Source organism: Bemisia tabaci, chromosome 3, assembly GCF_918797505.1.
Source record: "Bemisia tabaci chromosome 3, PGI_BMITA_v3".
Lineage (NCBI taxonomy): Eukaryota > Metazoa > Arthropoda > Insecta > Hemiptera > Aleyrodidae > Bemisia > Bemisia tabaci.
The window spans coordinates 52,045,859-52,067,218 of record NC_092795.1 but is presented as its reverse complement, the minus strand read 5'-3'; the positions used below and the strand labels follow the sequence as shown (position 1 = coordinate 52,067,218).

Genomic DNA, 21,360 nt, shown 5'->3' with positions numbered 1-21,360 from the left:
CACTGGTTTTTCAAAATACCTCAATCAGTGTTTCCTGAATCAAAGATGAAAATCAGTGCTAAAAGATCCTGAGGCCCAAAAGTCATTGCTTATTCGCTAGATATGTCTTCATTGATTTTCTTATACAAATATGTCTTTTACACAGGAGAGAGAACTTCTTGCCTTGAACTACATAAAATCCTTTTCGAATACAAATTAACGGGCTTTCACGAGTAAAATAAGAAAATTAATAATTGTTTTAGAGATCGCGCAGTATTTAATTTGAATAAATCTTGAATAATGACTGATCAAGACAGATTCAATTGAGAATGATAGAACTTTTCCTCAGATTATAGGGTGAATTGAAAAATTACCAAGAAATATATGATGCAGAGTGTAAAATGTTGATTACTTACGATCAGGTTCCACCTGAAACCGCCGATTTGAAAACTCCCTTTTTTATTGAATTTGTATGCAAATGTATTTGCATCGATACCATCGATGACAGGGCAAACAACAGTGGTGTTATTTCGAGCAATCCTGTCCATGAGAGGTTCCAGCCAACCTAACACCACCAATCACACACAAAATAGATTCTATCATGCAAAAAGCTGCAAAAACTACGACTAATGTAAAGTTGATGAGCGCTAGTAACTAAAAAGCGTGCGTAAGAATTCTGAAAAAAGTTGTTTGATAGAGCATGAAAATAAAACTGCTGTGAAGATGCTGAAAAAAAATATTGACTACGGTTGAGAAACTACTTTGCAGGAAGATAAAAAACATGCGCAAGTGAGCTGACAGTTGTGCACGGTAAGATCATAAGGTATCTGCCTGGCAAGAAAAACAGGGGTCATCGGCAGGAATGTGACTTGTGACAGCCGCACCACGCACGGGTTTTGCTCGAAAGAAAATGAAAAATCGGACGCCTTCATTTTCCGCTGTAGGCAACACGGACAGCTACTAAACACGAATAGTTGCTTCGGGTCCGGGTGCAGGCGTTCAGATCAACATCGTCTATCGTTCGTTAACTGATATCAGGCGGTTCGCCCTCTTTCCCGTTACACATTCAAATTATCTTCTTTTACTGTCCGCTCTTTACTTCTGTACGAAAGCTGGCACAAAGTCACGGTGCTATTTTGCTATTTTCTAATCGGAAACCAAGCCGCACAATGGAAAGAGCTTATAGAAAAGGTCGGATATAATTTTTTTTTACTAAAATTGCAAATTTTGGTGTTTATTTCGTCTCAATGTCAATTTTTAGGGGCGTTTCTGACGGAAATTTCAGAAAAACACCAATAAAACCACTTTCAAACTCCGCTGCATATTTTTAAAGATATGAGCTTTCAAAGTTTTCAAATTTTGTCCAACCTTTCCAATAGACTCGTTCCTTTGTGAGCCAGGAAAAATGAAAATGGTCAAGGTGCTTTTCCATACGAGAGCTTGGAGGACAATAGGGATGAGTGCAGTATTTGGAGACATTGAGACATAAATTATTTCAACTACTTATATAGTCTATGAAAAATTGATTACTAAATCCAATTTTCAAGCATTGAAAAGTGTGTTAAACTTCGCTTCTGCCATTTGGCTCCATGTAATTTTGCGAATATAAACACGTATAACTTGAAAAATAGCGATAAGTGAGGAAAATCACACAATAGCCCAAATTCCGAACAATAAAATGCAATAAGTAAAAAACAAATGGGTATAATATAAGGATACAAATATTCTGGTTTTTTTTAGCCTTGTATAATGTATACCCATTTGATTTTTATTTATTGTAATTTATCGTTGAAAAATAGCCGAACTATCGGCAACCCATAAGCAGTGGCGTGGCGTCCTTCGCGATGTATCGATTGTTATGCCATTTAAACATATAGAAAAGGATCGATAAACAGGGTGTTCGCAGCGAACACCTTAATAATCGATTCTTTATCACAGGTTTAAATGGCAGAACAATCGATACATCGCAATTCACGCCACGCCACTGCCCATAAGGGACCCTACAGTTATTCCATCATTTTCCTCCTTAGTCTACGACAACCACCTATTTAAAACGATAGGATTGCTCCATTTGCTCTTTGTCCTCTTCGTCTAGCGCTTTGTCTATCAATTCCAATAATCAACCTACAGAGCTTGCTTATAATGACGCACCCGCCGGTGACGTAAGCAAGATGGCGGCTAAAAAGTATTGCAAAGGCCTAATGTTTTCCCTGGGCTTGGCAAGCGTGGCCGACTGGCCGCGGATAGACGCGACGCATGGATGAACACTGGGCCCGGACTAGGACAAATCGTCGCTGTTCTGACGTGTCTAATTTCTACGTGAGCCCTGTTCTCCATCTAACTTTATGCCTTCTAGGGCTCATGTGAAAATAAAGATACGCTCTATAATAAGAGGAGCGTCGAAATAGGCATGATCTGAGATTAGCCGATGCAGTTTTCGCACGTTTAACATGCGCATTCTAACTCGGAACGCGGCTAGGCTTCGTCCGGATGAGAACAAGACTTCATTCCGTAGGGAAAAACGACTTATGAACGATCAGACATTGCCAAACTATAACCGGTAAAATATCCAATTAGGATAGTATAAATTTGTGTGTTGTCCAAATTATCTAGATTGACGTCTCTGTGGAGTGGTGTAGCCCTCGCTCATATCGGGAGGTCGCGGATCGATTCCGGAGTGACCGAATTATGGCTCAAACATGTTACCAAGAGCTGGCTTCATTAGGAACGAGGGGATGGAGCTCTGGAGACGGTTAAGCGCAGGATTATCCCTCGTGGGATATTTGAAGTGTATAAAAAAAGAAGGAAGAAACAGTGAATATTTTTCCTTGGGATGTTCGTATACTTCGGGTGAAATGTGTCAGTTGCGTTGATCACTGAATCATGTTTTAGGGTTAGGCAGGATAGCAAAAATTACGAACGTTTGAATGTCAAGCTCCTGAAATATCGACGAGAATGATCATCAAAACCGGTAAGACGATTACGCAGTGCCTGGAAAAAAACACATTGGATCTAGGTCCAGACGTTTAAACCAGGACAGAAAAGTTCGTGTTTAATCGAAGGAAATTTGCCAACGCCCGAAGGTTCATACGGCATTCTTTCCTGGCACGGTAGCATACTACATGCCCAGTATTTCTCCTGTCAATTTGTCAAGAGTTGGCCTGAAGAAAGTGTGGGTGGTGAATATACATGCACATAAGTTATCCTGAAAATTCTGATTCAATCGAATGAAATTTGGCAACATTCGAAGACTCATAGGCTGTTCTTCCTCCTGGGCCCGGCGGAAGAAGCTCCGAGTCGGCGGCGGCGGCGGGCTCGAGGCCCTCGTCCGCGATCGTCGTGATAGCCGGAGAAAGGAGAGGGCCAGCAGACCCCGAGGCCCGGTTCCAGACGCGCGGCGCTCCCGCTCCTTGAAAGCGGGAAAGTATGTAATCTCGCGGCTTCTTCGTTCTTCCTACCGTCTTAACTTCGCCACGTCGCGCCGCGTCACACCCCGACGCTTTGGCCCCTGCACGGTTCAAAATTTCCGTCTTAAAGGTCGCTTAGGGGTACTTCGAGTTACCTTCTTTTTGGGTCGGATCGACTTAAAGGACTTGGTTCTTGGATCCATAGTCAGGGTGTCTACTAAAACGGGCTGGCCAAAAATCGGTACTTTTAAAGTACTTTTTCAGTACATTCCCGAGAAATTCAGTACCTCCTCAACGGAAAAATTCAGTACTTATTCAGTACCTCCATTTGACGGAATTCGCAAAATTTCAATTTGAATTTCTCTCTCAAATTGCGACAAAAATGAAAAATTACGGACCTTCTAACGGAATTTCCGCACTTTTTCAGTGCTTCCGGACCGCCCTTAAAAAATCAGTACTATTTCCGGACTTTCCGGACTTGTAGACACCCTGATAGTGGAGTATCGACAGTGGCGGATCCTGGGTTAAAACTGCTTAAAATAATAACTGCTAAACTGCTAGCAGAAAGGAACCAAGCCACATCAGCTGTTGCCAAATTTTTACTGGGAAACTCAATTTTTTTTCAAGAGAACGTTTGTGCGGATACCACCGCTGAAAAAAAGTCAGGGCTATATGGACGTACCGTCCGTTCCGGGCTCAGAGGCCGAAAGTTGCGGATGCTGGAGCTGTAGCTTCGATTGCTCCGGGCGCTACGCCCGGAACTATCGGCCTCAGAGACCGGAACGCGGACGGTATGTTTATACAGCCTGTAAGTACGGCTTCCACGGCCGGAGTTTTTTTTCAGTGTTTGAAAACTTTAAGGACTTTGCCTCGCACTATGCAGCAAATTCACTGAAATCTGCACTGAAATCCGCACAACCGTTTTCATGCAAAAAATTAAATTGCCCAATTAAATTTGGAAACAGCTGATATGGCTTGGTTCCTTTCTGCGTGACGCGGTCCAAAAGTCGGTTACTCTTTCTTCCTGCACTGAAAAAAAATTCTCGATGTTTTTACCAAGGTCCGTTGGTACCTTTACCATCTCACTTTTTTTACCAATTATTGGTAATTTTACCAAGACAGATTGGTAAGCTTACCTAAAAACTGGTATTTTTACTGTTTTTTCAGGTAAGAATACCAGTTTTATTGGTGATCAATTCCCGGTAACTTTGCCATTTTACATCGGTAATTCTACCACAGTCGATTAAAAAAATATTGGCGTTTCTACCAAGGTCCAGTAACATGACCGAGAAAGTTCAATAATTTTACCGAGATTTCTCGATAAAATTACCAATTCCATAGATGGTAATTTTACCAAGAAAAAACTGGGATCAAATAGAACCCTGGATTCTTGGTAATTTTACCCTTTTCTTAGTAAATACACCGAATTTTTTTTTTTCAGTGTGTTCGGAAGCCTGAAAAAGGGAAACGTGGCGGCTAGCGGTCTGCCGAGCCGGGATAGGATAGCGCGGTGAGTCGGTGACTAATGGCCGACTAATCTTAACAGATGAATGCCCGAGCCCGATTACTAATATCGACGAATATGAAAAATGATGCACATAAAAGTATCCGTTATCCCCCCCCCCCCCAAGCTCCCCCTTCCGCACCGGAGGCGGAGCGGAGGTAACTTACACTTTAACCGCTCGCGCTCGACACCGAGCCGAGTTGCTTTCACACCTGGGGCCTCCCTCTATCTCCTTCCGTTCTTCAAAGTTTCACGATAAAGTGATAAACTTGCGAGCTGTTTTCCGGAGACAGCCTTGGAAAAACACGGGGCCCGGCGACAAGTTTCCTCCGAGCTCGAAATCCCTCGCCACGGGCGGATTTTCAAAGTTAATTTTTCAGAGTTTGCTCTGACGTGTCACGAGTGCAGTCAAAGAAACGGATTCAATGAAATCCGGAGTGCATTTTAGCTTTAATTTAAAGAAAAAATTGATGAGCGAACATGTGCTGTGGGGCTCAATACCTCACCCTCTCTTGTCCAAAAAACCTATACAGTGACACCTCATTCGACGATATTTGCCTCAACAAAATATTTCACTCCGCAACGGCAGCCCTTTTGGCCGCCATTTTGATTTTTTTGGGCTTCAATGGATCCGTGGTAAGTTTTTGACATCGTAGGTGAAATCTACGACCCAAAGAACCTTACCAAGGACACCCTACTTAGCACTTTTACATACGTATCGCAGTTTTGACCCTACCTTGGAGATTTTGGCGGCCATCTTGGATTTGGGGCATCCCTTTGGGTCGGAGAGTATTTTGGACATCAAATTCGGATTCTACGACCAAAATTACATAAGAATTGACCCCAATCATGACATCAAAATCAAATTCCATAATTTTCACCCCCCGAGCCCCCATTTTGGCCGCCATCTTGATTTTGGGGGGTTGGACGCAAAATTGAGCTTGACAAAATCGACATTCTTTTTTTACGCATCGAAATGAAGAGATTAAGATATTTTCCACACTTGCTTCACTTACCGTTCCACGGGAGTACATAAGAACCCGGACTATGTGGCTCATCATCAAACTCCTACACAGCCATGCTCAGGAAGAACACCATATGAGCCTTCAAACATTACCTTTCCTCCAATAAAATAAGGATTTTCAAGAGAAGTTGTGATTACTATGTTTCGAATTTTTCCGAGAATTGTATTCGTAATTAGATCTAAATTATCTTAAAATCTCAACAAGAAATATTCGTAACGCTCCTTAAAAAACATTTCATCAGAGGAAATTCGACGACTCTCGGATGTTCATACGGCGTTATTCCTTATTAGCCACGGGTCTTTCGGTCACGCTCCCTTACAGCGAAATCATGGAGCTTGCTGCGGAGAGGACTTGTAAGGACGGAATAGGAGGGATAATGAATGGAAAGATGAAGTGCGGGAAATCGGAAGAATCTGCGCCGAGAAAAGGAAGGCGGAGGACGCTTTGACTTACGATGCGGATGTTGGGATGTTCGCAGGTTGTAAAACGTAATACTGGAAGTCCAGAATTCCGCTAGACGAGATGCGAAGGAGGCGCACGGTGGAACGAGTCGATTAGAGAGGTCGGGACGAAATTCAGAAACTTTAAACGCTTTTAACTCCGTTTATAGAAAACTTCGAGGTTAAAAATTATGAAATTGGGATTTAGCAGTCCAAAATCAGGAAAAATAAGGATTTCCCCAAATGAAAAACAACGAGACACCCTGCTACTGCACGCTCCCCTTGAAATCTATAATGTGACGAAATCAACAGCAAAATTTTCGGTTTTAGTCAAAAATAGTTTCATCGAGGTTTAAGAAATGATTCTGATGGTTTCCTCGTGAAATTTCCCGCTTAGGGTGTCTGGAGGTCGGACATGAAATTTTTGACTAAAACCGAAAATTTTGCTGTTGATTTCGTCACATTATAGATTTCAAGGGGAGCGTGCAGTAGCAGGGTGTCTCGTTGTTTTTCACTTTGGGAAATTCTGATTTTTCCTGATTTTGGACTGCTAAATCCTGATTTCGTAATTTCTCCGAATCCTCATTAGACCCTGATTTTTAGCGGAGAAATATTAAAATTTCTGGGAAAGCGTATGCGAAAGCAGAACTCTAGAATTTCGGACAGCCGAATTTTCTCGGGTCCTGATTTTACGACCGATTTTCCCTTAAATCCTGATGAAATCTGGATTAAATCCTGATTGACCTCAAATCCTGACAGAGTAAGGAAAATCCTGATGCTAGACACCCTAGGTAGGAAATTTCACGAGGAAACCAACGGAATCACTTTTGAATCTCAAAGTTTTCTATAAACGAAGTTAAAAGCGTTTAAAGCTCACTGGAAAAAAAAACACATTGGATCTAGAGTCCAGACTCTTAAAAACATCGACAAGAAAAAATACTCTAGATTCAATCAGATTTAAGCTTAAATCAAGAACCAAGCCTTTTAATTTGAGCGGATTTCCTTTTGATTTAAGCTTAAATGTGATTGAATCAAGAGTATTTTTTCTCGTCGATGCTTTTTTAAGAGTCTCGACTCTAGATTCAATGATATTTTTTTTAGTGTTTCTAAATTTTGTCCGAGCTCTCCTATTGACTGGATCGGCTGTGCGGCGAGCCGCGTATGAAAATCAAACTGTTATTCCAGAGCCGTAATTAATTTCACACAAAACTCCGCACTCCGCAGTCGGGTTCGGGCGATGCTGTAACGAGCCCTCGAGGGACCCGCAGGCCGAAGGGGGGGGGGGGGGCGTGCCCGCTAGCAGTCAAAGCCAGGTTGCCGCTTCTTATGCGGAAATGTTCGGGATTGAGCTTTACGACCCTTACAAGAAGAGAAGGAGGAAGAATGCACATGCATGAATAAATGGACCGTGTTTAGCAGAAAAGAACCAAGCCACATCGGCTATTGCTGATGTTTTAGCTATTGATAGTGCTCAGCTATTGATTTCGAGTAGCTGAATGATTAAATATACTTATATTTTCGCATGCACTGAAAAAAAAATTCTCGGCGTTTTTACCAAGGTCCGTTGGTACCTTTACCATCTCACTTTTTAACCAATTATTGGTAATTTTACCAAGACAGACTGGTAAGCTTACCTAAAAACCGGTATTTTTACTGTTTTTTTTTTCAGGTAAGAATACCACTTTTATTGGTAATCAATTCCCGGTAACTTTGTCATTTTATCTCGGTAATTTTACTATAGTCGATAAAAAATATTGGCGTTTTTACCAAGGTCTAGTAAAATTACCGAGAAAGTTCAATAATTTTACCGAGATTTCTCGGTAAAATTACAAATTCCATACATGGTAATTTCACCAAGAAAAAACTAGGATCAAATATAACCCTGAATTCTTGGTAATTTTACTATTTTCTTATTAAATACACCGAGATTTTTTTTCCAGTGTTGATTTCGTGTAGCTGAATGATTAAATATTACTTATATTTTCGCGTGAAACTTCAAGAGAGGCGCATGATGCCGGGGATAAGGTAATATCTACCAGTGCCAAGGCGTGCTTTGCGATATATTGATTGATCCGCCATTTAAACCCAGGAGAAAGGATCGATGAACAGGCCTGTCCGCTACGAAAACCTTGATAATCGATTCTTAACACAGTCTCAAATGGGGAAATATCGATAATCGATCATTCACGCCTCGCCACTGAAACCTACCAGTAGATTCGTAACGTCGTTCATCGGCTCAATCAAAGCTCATTGAACGATATAACTGCGTATTTTTCAAATAGATAACTGTTCGCGCTCCCCGGTAAGTTTGTTGCCTATGCGATGAAATTGAAGGCGCGCCTCGAGTCATATCTGTCATAGGTTTACGCATGGTCTAATGATTCAACAAAGTTCACGGATCGCACTGCAAAGCCGAATACTTAAATTGCGTTTTTATCGAATGCGCTATTCATCATCATCATCACCACCATCAAATGTTACACACGGCACCTCACCGGTCACATGTAAAAGTTTTTTTTAGTTTTCCCAGTAAATAATGCAATCTTTCGGTGTTAATTTTTATTTTTAAGCCTCCTTTCATGGGTCCTTGCAAATGACACAGTTCTCCATCCACATGTGCTGAAGTGGCGGTTGAAGGAAATTATCATTCCCAAAAATCTCCCCGAAAAATATGATTTTTTTTTCAGTTATTACCAAGGGATTCTTTGTCCTATTTTGATAATTCGATAGACGCTTTATCAAATAACTATAAGGTTTAGAGACAATTTGGCAACGATTAGACTTAACACGTCGTCAGTGTAATAATTATTATATGCCCAAGCCTCTACGTTACTGGCTTCTGTAGAGTGCTCTTCGCAGTTCGAATACTGCCCAGAATCGATCCATTAAATCAGCTGCAGAAAACGTCAAACTTTCGATGCGATGACATTTGCAAGAGTTCATTCTTTTTCCACATTTTCGCAGTTAAGCACCAAGTTAAGCACGCCGTGAACTTTCTTTCTTACTGCTTGCTTCACGTAGATTCCAGGTCTCTAAAAAAAACCGACAACTCTCTTACGGATGGAGCGCCTCATTGAAACAAGGAGATGACTTGCTGGTTCAACGAGAAATTTCTGTGACGGCAAAATTGACAAATAGATCCAACAGGAAATTTTTCCCAGTGGAAAACATACGCTATTGAGCCGCGACCAATCCAGTTATCGCGATACTCGTCGAGTCTACATACCTGCGAGCTGATTATAGACATTGATCGACAAAGCGATAGAAAAAGACGACAAATGGAAATGGACCTATCCTATTGGTGGAAACGGGTAGTTGCAACAACGAGAGACCCCACAGTCAGTTTATCTATTCGCCCTTTGGTCTAGAGTAGAGCCACCCGTTCCAACCAACAAGCTCACTCCATTTTCCATTATCTACCGCTTTTTTTTTATCAATTTCAATAGCCCTGGATAGACGATCAAATTCCGAACCAATTCCGATCAAAATAGACATGCTGATGACTGGTGGTCACCATCTGCCTTCAAATTTTGACGGGCCGCACTTTTTTGTTCAAAGTAAGATCAGAAACGGAGTGCCACCATTCATCATTTCCTGCCACAGGAAACATTTCTGCCAAGTTTTCATTTTAAAATGAAGCAAATTAATGAGTTTAAGACTGATGACTCCCGACACTTTGATGCTACTTTGATCGGAATTGGTTCGGGTTTTTGATCGTCTATCCAGGGCTAATAATCAGGCTGCTGGAGGCTACTGCGAAACACCGGAATTGAGACACGTGATAGTACATTTCGCTCTCGACAAATAATAGCAGACGTAGATGTTATGCGAGCGTCCCTTCACCATGCTCGAACATGAAAAATAAAGCTGACTTTTTCTCATGCAGAAATGCTAAATGCAAAAACACAAAACCAGAAAAAAATTCCCACAAGTGCGCGAGACAAGACGGTGAGAAAGGACGGAAAGAGAAACTAGTGGCTGCGAATAGGAAAGAATTCCGCGCGAATAAGCAATGAGGCCAGAGCGGCCGAACCGTCGCAGAGATTCCCTTTCTACATAGGCCAGGGTTGTGCATGCCGCCGACGCTTCGCAGTTCATCTGGCGACCGTGGCGACATCCAACGTCCTTGCGAAGGCCCTTGCTGCCCCCCCCCCCCCCCCCCCCCCCCCCGGCGCGCCGTCTTGACTCGGACGTCACGCGGCTATGAAAGGAGAATGACATTTCCCTCATTTGCGGGAATCAACTAATTCGACTGACGTTCGTGCTGAAGAAGAGAGCAAGACGTGATGCAGTTGGTGTTAGTATTATTTCCAGGGGCTGACTGTATGCATGCAGTAAAAAATAAATAAATAATGAATCAATGGCTCCCTGGTAAAAATTGGCGATAGGAGCTGCGTTTCAAAATACCATAGGAGTTCATATAGCCGACTGAAGAAGGCGATAGAAAATCATATAGCTGGCTGTAGAAAGTGGAAAAAATCATACGGCCGGGCTACACGAAGCGATAAAAAATTAAACAGCCGGGCTATAGTTCCTGTCGCCGGGCTTTACACTTTATCGCCTGGCTGTTGCTTTTTCGCCATCGGCTATTAAAGGCTATACGAAATTGTGTAGAAATTCGTGTGCTTTGTAAATCCGCAAGTTTGTACGGAATCACCATAATATTTACAAAACGCACATTATATTTTCCTTTCCTACATATTTGTTTTCATCAATTAAAATGAGAATAATCCATACAGAGTGTGCAAACATTTCAAAGTCATGAGTTGAACAACGCTGACTCCACGAGATTAAATATTAGAGCCTAACACAAAGCGGAGAGGCGGCGCACTGGCGCCTACAAACCTAACAGGGATACTTCACGCACTGCGCAATGCGTGAAGTATCCCTGTTAGGTTTGTAGGCGCCAATGCGCGTTTCGCGCTGGCTGCCCGCCCGCCGCGCTGCGCCGCAGCGTACCACGGCGCTTGAAGCAACTATTTCACACCAGAGGTATTGCACAGTATCGTATACGAAATTGAAGGCGCTCCGACATGTTAGGAATGGCAGGCATCCTTCAAAAGTACGGAGCTTTCCTCGCAAAATAAATCAAGATACTACGGCCCAAAAAGAGAGCGGTAGTCCAAAAACTCACTAAGTCCTAGCATCCGTAATTAGTAACGGATAGCATACACTTTATCGTCAGGCTGTTGCTTAATCGCCATCGGCTATAAAAGGCTATAAGAAATGGTGTTGCCGGCTATAGAAGCTATTGGAAATCTTACAGTCGGCTGTAGGTCTATGGTATTTTGGAACACAGATTCTACTGCCAATTTTTACCAGGGCTATCGATTGAAAAGCCTTTTGAGAGCACGAACTGTTTTTTTCGTAGGTATGGCAGTTGATATTGCATGGGACCTTTTCCAGAATCGAGAAAGACGTGGTAGATTATCGCCAGGGCTGCCTAGAGGGGGAGGAGGGCGACAAACGGAAATTTCGTCAGGTCTCACCGGGGTCGAGTTGGCTCTAAAATTTCTGAAGTTGCAGAGCAACAATCAGGCTGCAGACCCCCTTGGAGTCCGTCACTTTAGTTTGTTCCGAGGCTCATATTGTGTTAGAGCGGGCCTAATTATCCATACCCACGAAGGACGTTTGGACAAATATAGTTAACAGATGAGCTTTTCTTTGCTTTTTTAATTTTTAAATAAGAAAATGGATGATTATAGCACGTTGAGTACTGCAAACTAGTGTTTCCCAGTAAGTGCGGAAAGCTCTATTTGAACACCAAAACAATTTACGACTCATGGACCCCATGCAGAGCTTTTACTGCTCTCCATCTTTGTGTCGTTTTGTGCGTATAAACCCCAATCAGAAACCTCATCCAACAACCATCACAATCTATTAGAAAATGTGTGTTATTTTGCTGAGTTACCCAACAACCATTACAATCTATTAGAAAATGTGTGTTATTTTGCTGAGTTATACCTCCTCTTGAACCACGGAAATGTCTCTAGGTTTTACTCTTGCCAAGACCAGTATAAAAATAAGTTTTGAGAGGAGGTAAAAATGCACGATTAATCGAGAGCTGAAAGTTTACTTAACAAAGCATGATTAAAAACGAGATACTGCTGGGGATTTGAGTCTTGGAGATTTTGCGAATAGCCGGGATACAATTAGTTGATAGGATTAATAAAGCGGATTGAATTTACAGCTTGGATTTTTGCATGCGTAAAATTATTCGCTACTTAGCAAATTATAATAATGAGTTAAAAACCGAGAAAACTGCGCTTAATGCGTAAAGAATTCAACCCATTTACTTACCGGATCCCGTTTCGTAGAAGGCCTATTGCAAGTCTTCGGTTCCTAAAACCTACAAATCTCATCCAATGATGACTCGCCATTTTTCAGTCGCTGTTCTAAAGATTGGTCGCATTCTTGCAGAATGAACGAATCAAAAAGAAATTGGATTTTCTAATGCAAATATAAAAGCAAGCATGTAACGACAGTGTGAGACGAGGTTTTTCATGTTTGAAACAGACCTCTACTCACGACATTGTCTGACTGATGAACTGTCAAACAAGCCTTAAAAATTAGACAAGCTATTCTCTCTCCAGTGAAAAAAAGACATACACATTTACGGGTTTCTACTGTTTGATTGGTTCAGTTTGTTTCAAATAAGTCTTTTCGAGCTGAGCTGAATGGAAAAATATTTCAGCGACCTCGGACTGGTTAATTTCGTTGGGGGCGACATTCGCCGTTATATGATGACTGCTGAATCCCGCATCGAGCAATCTACCAAAAAGATTGGTTAAACTGTAGCTTGTCCTTCATTATGAGCAGATCTCTCGGGACGTTGCACAGCAGCGTTCACCCCAAAAACTAGTGATCCACGCCAAGAATTAACTTTTAAACTCGTAAGAACAAATTGATTACATTCTGCAATAAGGAACCACTAATTCTGGCTCATTTTTAGGAAACGACATACATGCCATCGGTTTTCCTATGCAGAAAGGTGTTTTTATGGAAAAGTCAGAGATAGTTGTTCCTTATTGCAAAATGTAATCCTAATATTGGGGTGCGAGGTCGTTGAAATACTTGGTCTCAGTGCAATCTCTAGAGTTCACGCAAAATAGGTTTACGCACTTTAAGAGTGTGACAGAGGATCTGTAGTATTATCTTTAGACACACTGGTAAAAAAAACCTCTTGGTTCAAGAATGCAGTTTCTTGTCGCCGGATTTAAGAGTCTGGACTCTTGTTTCAAGCGGATTTTGAATTGAATCAATGCAAAATCCGCTTGAAACAAGAGTTCAAGACTCTTAAATCCGGCGACAAGAAACTGCACTCTTAAGTCAATGCACCGCGGCATTGGTCCAAGAGGTTTCTTTTACCAGCGCATGAATGTTAACTTGGAGAAGACAGGGACACACCCGCACTCCTGCCATTTACCGGTTAGTTCTTTTTAGGCAAACTTTGGTAAATTTTTATAAATTGCACCGAATTCTCAAGATTTTTTGAAAAATGCCTTCAAAGCTTTCACATCCTCAAATATCAAGATGAAAGATCTTCTGTCAGACGGTAAAAGTGTGTAAATTCCAAAGATTACTAAGGACTCCAGATACCGCGCGCCGTATACTTGCCGTAGGAAAGAAGCGGCCCCCCAGTCGCCTGCAGCGCCAGGGTAGGCAACCTGTGTAGCGATATGCCATACTTTAGCCCACCTGTAATGGAAGTGCATGGGAAATTGCACTTCGAATGTGCAGATTATGAACGGCAAATTGCGAAAATTGTTCATTTTAGTCACTAGTAATGGTAAATGGACTCAGAAAATTGAGCAGAGATATTTGGATTAATATTTTTTTTTTTTTTTTTTTTCCCTCGGCATTTTTTAACGATTTAAAACATAAGAAAATTTAATACAGTGAATCTTTAACCAAACTTAGCACAGCACGGCGAAACCGGTCAAACACACGGCAAACAGTATATTCGTTGGCTCGAAGTATGGCATACCGCTAAACAGGTTGCCTACCCTGGAGCTGCAGGGGACTAGGGGGCCGTTTTTTATTCCAATGCGGTATCTGGAGTCCTTAGTAATCTTTGGTAAATTCATTCGTCGTGAACTCTGGCTGGGTAAGAGGTTAGGCTAGGGCACCTGGAGATTCCAGTCGAATCCGCCGACGTTGACGCCTCCGGAGTCGCGCCAGTGGTACTCGAGCGAGGAGTCGTCGATGACGTCGATGACCGGGCAGACGACCGTCGTCGAGTTGCGGGCGATCCGGTCCAGAAGCGGCTCCAACCAGCCTGCACAGCAGCCCCCGAGTTAGACAAGCGACACAGAAACAGAACGGAAACAAAACAAAACACATCAGACACGAGCAGAGGACAAAACATCAAGCGTATGATACAAAATTCGAATCGTCGGATGCACCTCTTTTACGCAGTGGCGAGCTAAGGAAGAACGCCGTATGAACCTTCAGACGTTGCCATATTTCCTTCTATAAAAACCGAATTTACTAGGAAAATTCTTAATAGTATTTTCCAAAATTTTCAGACAATATCTGAAAATTTCAAAGGAAAATATACTTAAATTGCGTCAAAAATACATGTTACATCAAGGGAAATTTGGCAACTCTCGAAAGCTCATACGGCTTTCTTCCTTAGCACGGCAGCGCAGTGGCGGGGCGTGCTTTGCGATATATCGATTGATCTGCCATTCGAATCAATGGAAGAGGATCGATGAGCAGGGCGTTCGCAACGAACACCTTGATAATCGATTCTTTATCATAGCTTCAAACGGAGGAATAACGATAATAATCGATCATTCACGCTCCGCCGATGCTCTTACGGCGCACAGTGGATCGAGTCAATCAGAGAGGTCGGACATGAAATTTTTGACTAAAACTGCAAATTTCGATGTTTAATTCGTCACAATCTAAATTTTCAGGGGTGCATCAGAAAGTGAATTTCACGAGGAAATCAATGGAGCCACTTTTAAAACCTCAAAGTTTTAATATGAACGAAGTTATGAGCTTTTCAAGTTTCCAACTTTTGTCCGACTTCCCCCATTGACTCGATCCATTGTGCGAAGGCTGCGTGAGCATCCTCACTTCACGCCTGTCAGACCCTCTCCATACTCTTTCTTTTTCGGGGGGGGAGGGGGGGGGGGGCTCTCTCAAACTTTCACGAATAGGTCAGTCAATACTAATGTAAAGGAGACATAGACAAAAAAGTAGGGATGTTTGCGGCGAGTTAAGGATTTGTGCGCACTCACATCACTGTGTACGTACACGCAAAAATCAGGCACGTATGGAGAAAAAAAATTGTCCTTGGGACCGAAAGTTCAGATTGTATGGATCTCTGAAATCTTCCGAGAATTTGAGGTACACCTGCCGAAGTTAAGGTAACGCTACTGAAGTGCTTCGGTGCTTGGGTTTCAACCCACCTATGGTCAGCCTGAAACTAAGAATGCTTCAGATGTAAGACCCGAACTTCGGCAGCTGGGCCTCAAGTTTTCAGGCAGGGCATCATTTAATCGCTAAATTCGTCGTTTTTGAGATATTTCAGCAATCAAAGCTATGCCCAATTACGTCACATGTGAAAACGGCCGCAGGAAGTTAACTTGCGATCAACTTCTTTTTTTTCCTCTCTAGAGAGAAAAGGCTCATACGTTAAGTTGAGTTACCAAAAGTGAGGATGCTCGGAACAACAAAAATAAGTTGACAAGTAGACAAAAAAAAAGAAAATAATTATGGAACCAAACTGTACATACAATTATAAAACTCGGCAGTAGTAATAAAATCCAATGTTGGAATTTTCATCGTCGCTTTGAGGAGAGATTTTTCCAGAGGGAATTCCACTGTTCGTATAAACGCGTTGAAGCACAGCGAAAAATATGAAGCATTTGATATTCTTGCTCAGATTTTTCCACATTAAATTCACGCGAGGAATAAATGAATGAAAACATAAGACGTGAACGGATTCTATTTTATGGTTCTCTTAACACTAAAGAAGATAGAGAGAAAGGCCCGTTTGTTATTTTGACATTAAGGAGGATTACCGGCTAAGCCTTAGTCAATCGTCTCACCGCGTGGCGTGGCGCCGCGCCGTGTCTGAGCAATAACGATTAGGATAACGTAGATCATACGATCACCAACATGTTACTTCATTCTGTGTTGTATACGAAACCACCTAAATTACGCAATACGCATACTAGGTTGATTAGTTAAGAATTACCCGTGGTTGAAAAATAATATTATTAGAATTCAAATTCGAAAACATGTCATCGCACGGATTGAGATTGTTCAGGTAACGCACGGAGAAACATTTTCTGTTTGGTCAATAAAAATTCCGATTGATAATTTACAAACGAGCATTCCCGTTAGGTTAACAGGAAATCTCCTTATTTCAAACAGTATTCCTGTTAGTTCAAAGAGAAATCCTGTCACTTGGAAGAGATTTTTGGTTGACTCGACGTGAATCCTCGTCGGGGGATAATTGACTGAAATTTTTCCTCGGTGCAAAAAACTGCACAAAGGTAAGATAATTGAACTTGAAATTCAACGAGAGGGAACTGAAGTACATGTAAATTAAAGGATTCCAACGCTGCGACGCAAGAACGGATTAATGATTGAAAAGTTCACCGCACATGGGTGTTTTTCAACCAAAAATAGCAGAAAATCCGATATCATTGACAAGCCTTTCCTGTACATACATCAGGGTTGCCACAGAATTTAGAAAATGAAATTTTCTGACATTTCTCTGAAAAATTTTGGTGGGATTCCATAGCAATTGAAAAAATGCCATATAGTTAAAAATACATAATTAGAAATAGGTTTCATGCGAAACTTATTAATCGAAACGTCAAACCCATTCTGAAAAGCAAATTAAGATGACCTAACAATTTTTGACAACCTTGACATTTCCAGGTTTCCCCCGACTTTTTAAAATTCCCTGACATTTCCCGATTTTCCCGGAATGCCCGGAAAAAATGCCATACAGTTAAAAATACATAATTAGAAATAGGTTTCATGCAAAACTTATTGATCGAAACGTCAAACCCATTCTAAAAAGCATATAAGGATGACCTAACAATCCTTGACAACCTTGACATTTCCAGGTTTCCCCCGACTTTTTAAAATTCCCTGACATTTCCCGGTTTTCCCGTTATCCTGGCTGTGGCAACCCCGATACATGTGCGGGGTGCAAACTAGGTGACGCTCGGACGAGCTGTCGAGACACGTTGGAGGCGAGACAACGTGTGTCGATTATTATGATAATTAATGAGGGGAACGGGGGGGGGGGCTTCGGGGTGGACGGGGAGGGGAAAGCGAAAACTAGCGCACGAGTGCCGGAAGGAGCTTGCAAGCGGAACGAGCGACGCGCGACGGCTCCTCATCAATCAGTCATCAGCTGATCAACTCATCAGCGCACTACATCATCTTCGACGTATAGTTATCGAATTACGAATAAAAAGAGAAGGAACCGCCGGAGAGGATTCGAAACGCGCCCGTCCAACGACTGCGGCTATACAGGGTGATCAAAAAGTCCCGTAACACAAGTAAATCAGTGAGAACGAAAACACACCACTTCGGAAAAATGAAAATTATCAAGACACACACAAAACTGCAGAATAGGTGGAGAAGTTAGTTTAGGAAAATAGTTTTTCTGCCGAAAGACAATCACTTATTGACACTTTAAAGGTCCAAGTTGGAATATATGCGCTAAGTTCAATGACCTTCAGGTAAATTAACTGTCTTTAAGGGAAATTGAGCATTTTCGAGTTACCGAGTTGGTGTGTTTTTCTTCTCACTGATTCAAGTCTCCACGGTGGTGTATACAGCGTGATCCGAAAGTCCCGCTCTGATAGCACAGGGTATCATCCCTTTAATTTTTGTACGAATTGAGATGGAAACTTAGAATGTTGTGAGGCAGGGTGTCTAGTTTTTTTTTTCATTCAGGGAAATCCTGATGAAATCCTGATTTTCCTGATTTTTGACTGCTAAATCCTGATTTTATAATTCTTCCGAATCCTGATCAAATCCTGTTTTATTGCTGAGAAAAATTAACGGACGGATAACGGATAATTAACGGAAAATAAGTGGACGGCCGACTTTTCTCAAATCCTGATTTTACGACCGATTTTTCCTCAAATCCTGATGAAATCGGGATTGAATCCTGATTGACCTCAAATCCTGATAGAATCGGGAAAATCTGGAAAATCCTGATGCTAGACACCCTATGAGTGATCCTAGTCGAAGGGCTCGACTTTTGGGAACCCCAAAATTTCAAGGGGACCACCGTAGAAATGGCAAGAACTCTAGGGACTGCAAAGGTGAAGCGCAGTGACAGTTTTGTACGGTGGCAACACTGATTTTCCTCCATTTAAATGTATGTAAAACAATCGATTCTTGGTGAGCAGCTTGCCTCACCTAAAATCGATATATTTGATGGGTTTAAATGGAGGAAAATCAGTGTTGCCAACGTGCAAAATTGCCACTGCAGCGCACTACCCACCCCTTCAGCTCCTAGAGTACTTGCCTTTTTTCACGGTGGTTCCCTTGAAATTTTGGAGGTTCCAAAATGTCGAACCCTTGACCTGGGATCACTCACAAAGTTTCAAGTCTCCATCTCAATTAGTACAAAATTTACAGGGGTATTGCCTCGTGCTATCGGATCGGGCCTTCAGGATCACGCTGTATACACCGCCGTGGAGACTGGAGGATACGGGACTTTTGAATTACGCTGTATACACCGCCGTGGAATCGTTCTTTCATAACAAGCCGACTCCCTCAGTGAAAAGGTCTCGAGTGCATTCAGGCATAGCACGATGGCGCGTGCGGTAAACAAATGCAGAACGAAATTTCAAGGAAGGAAATATAATTTTCCATGAAATTTCAAGGAAGGAAATATAATTTTCCATGAAATTTCAAGGAAGTAAATATAATTTTCCATGAAATTTCAAGGAAGGAAATATAATTTTCCATGAAATTTCAACGACTGACAGGGACTGAGTATGCAACCTGCACCGATTATCCGACAATTCCTTAGGAAACTTCGAAATTTGGCTCATTTAAGGTATTTTTGCATCAAATTAAGATTTAATCCGTGCGTTTCACGGCATACCCAGTCCATTTCAGCAGTTTGAAAGAAGTTCGCGAAATGCCACCAAATTTTATGAAATGTAATTCTACAACGGTTACTAAAATTTTGCATCTCTGATGCGGTAGGTACTACAAGCAGAAAAATACTTCCATTCCGCATATCAATACAACAATATGGTTTGCAGCTTCGGCACATTCTCTTATTCCATAAATTCCAAACAGTATTGGTCAATTGGGGGTATGTCAATTGAGGGATCAGGTTGCGACTGAAGAGTATTTCGGATGATTAGCAAAATCGTCGAGGATACTCCGAAAGTTTACGAACTCTCGGGAAGCTGATGAAATGAAAGCACCTTGACCGGAATATTCATATTCATAATTATAGATAACGCTTACTGTTCATTTGCTAACTTTAAATAAACTTAATGCTATGGGATTTTTTTGGAAAATGTAGGTACTAAAAACTCGAAAACATACGATGGGATGATTTCTCAAATGACGCAGATATGTGAGCGTATGCTGTCTACTAAAACGAGAGGCTTGGAGGCGGACAAAGCACATAAATGGGAGTTTTTGAAAAAATGAGATATAACTAACTAAAACTAGTCTAAAAATATATTCTGTAAAAAATGCAAAACTCAAAACCAATTTTTAAACTTCGAAAAAAGAGTTTAAACTTTCCTTCCATAAGGCTGCGCCTATGCTTCAGGCCCCTCAAATGGACCGCGTTAAACAGGAAGGAACCAAAGCCACATGAGTTATTGCCAAATTCAATTGGGCAGTACAATCTTTCACGTGAAAACGGTTGAAGTGCGAATTATTGTGCAAATTTCAGAAAACTTTCTGCGTAGTACGAAGCAAATTTCTTAAAATGTTCAAAAGAATTAGCACAAACGTTCTCTTTTAAAAAATTAAAGTGTCCTGTGGGCTGATTATTGACATTGATAGACAAAGCTATAGACAAAGGAGACAAAAGGTGTCCTACTGGTGGAAATGGGTGGATGCAATGGACGAGGAAGGAAGGTAATAGACTAACAAACGGCAACCCACGAGAGACCCTATAATCAGTGCATCATTTTCTCCATTAGTCAAAAAGAACCAACGATTCCAACCAATAGGATCGCTCCATACTCCCTATGTCTTCTTTGTCTATAGCTTTGTCTTCAATTTCAACAACCAGCCCGCAATTTGGCAACAGCTGATGTGGCTTGGTTCCTTTCGGCTGAGCGCGGTCCGAACGAGAGTTTCAAGGGCTTACAGCAATCCTACATTTCAATAAATAATATTTCCGCAAGAAATGCAGCGCGTTTATCGCGCGAGCGCATCGGCTGGATGCTTTCCACGGTAGGTGCTTTCTTCGGACGCAGCGCGGCCAAGACGGCGGAGCATATTATTAATTAGCAACTCGGTAAATGTAGAGCTTGGAAGCGCACGGTTCGAGGTATCGAGCGATGAGGCGCGATACATCTTCCGCGAGGGACGGGGTTCGACGTATCGAGGGTCGGCGGCGATAGATGGATAGCGTGCGGGTAATTGGGACGTACCTTCGGCGCACTCGCAGTGAGAATCTAGGTAAGTGAGAACGGGGCCCTTGGCGAACCTAGCGCCCAGGAGTCTTGCTCTGATTAGGCCCTCCCGCTTGGAGGCCCGCACGACTCGCACTTTCGGGTACTGCTTCATGTAGTCCGTCAGCTGCTGCTTCAGGTGGGCTGCAACAGAGAACAAACATTTTATCATACAACTGTCATGTAAGCTTCAAGACCTTTTCAAGCGAGAAAGAACACTAAGGAACGTAGACCCAACTGTATGTAACAAGCTGGTAAAGTAGTGCTGGGTGCACACTGATTTGCGGGAAAATCAGGGCTAAAAAGTTCGACAATTTCAATTAGAGTTAAAAATGTTGGGCTCTAATGAGTACCGGTACAAAA

General features: G+C 42.0%; 1 protein-coding gene across 4 annotated transcripts in view; it reads right to left on the bottom strand.

Annotated features, from left to right (window-relative positions):
* Pgant9 (polypeptide N-acetylgalactosaminyltransferase 9) overlaps positions 1–21,360 on the bottom strand; it is a 59,371-nt gene that overhangs the window by 14,512 nt on the left and 23,499 nt on the right. For 3 of the 4 annotated variants that reach the window (XM_019050372.2, XM_019050369.2, XM_019050371.2), the window contains exons 3-4: positions 20,977–21,141; positions 14,485–14,633 (exon numbers count right to left, since the gene is read on the bottom strand). In XM_019050372.2, the coding sequence (XP_018905917.2) occupies positions 14,485–14,633; positions 20,977–21,141 (314 nt within the window). Of the gene's footprint in view, positions 1–395; positions 545–14,484; positions 14,634–20,976; positions 21,142–21,360 lie in introns of all 4 variants that reach the window. The other variant, XM_019050370.2, reaches the window with a different exon arrangement.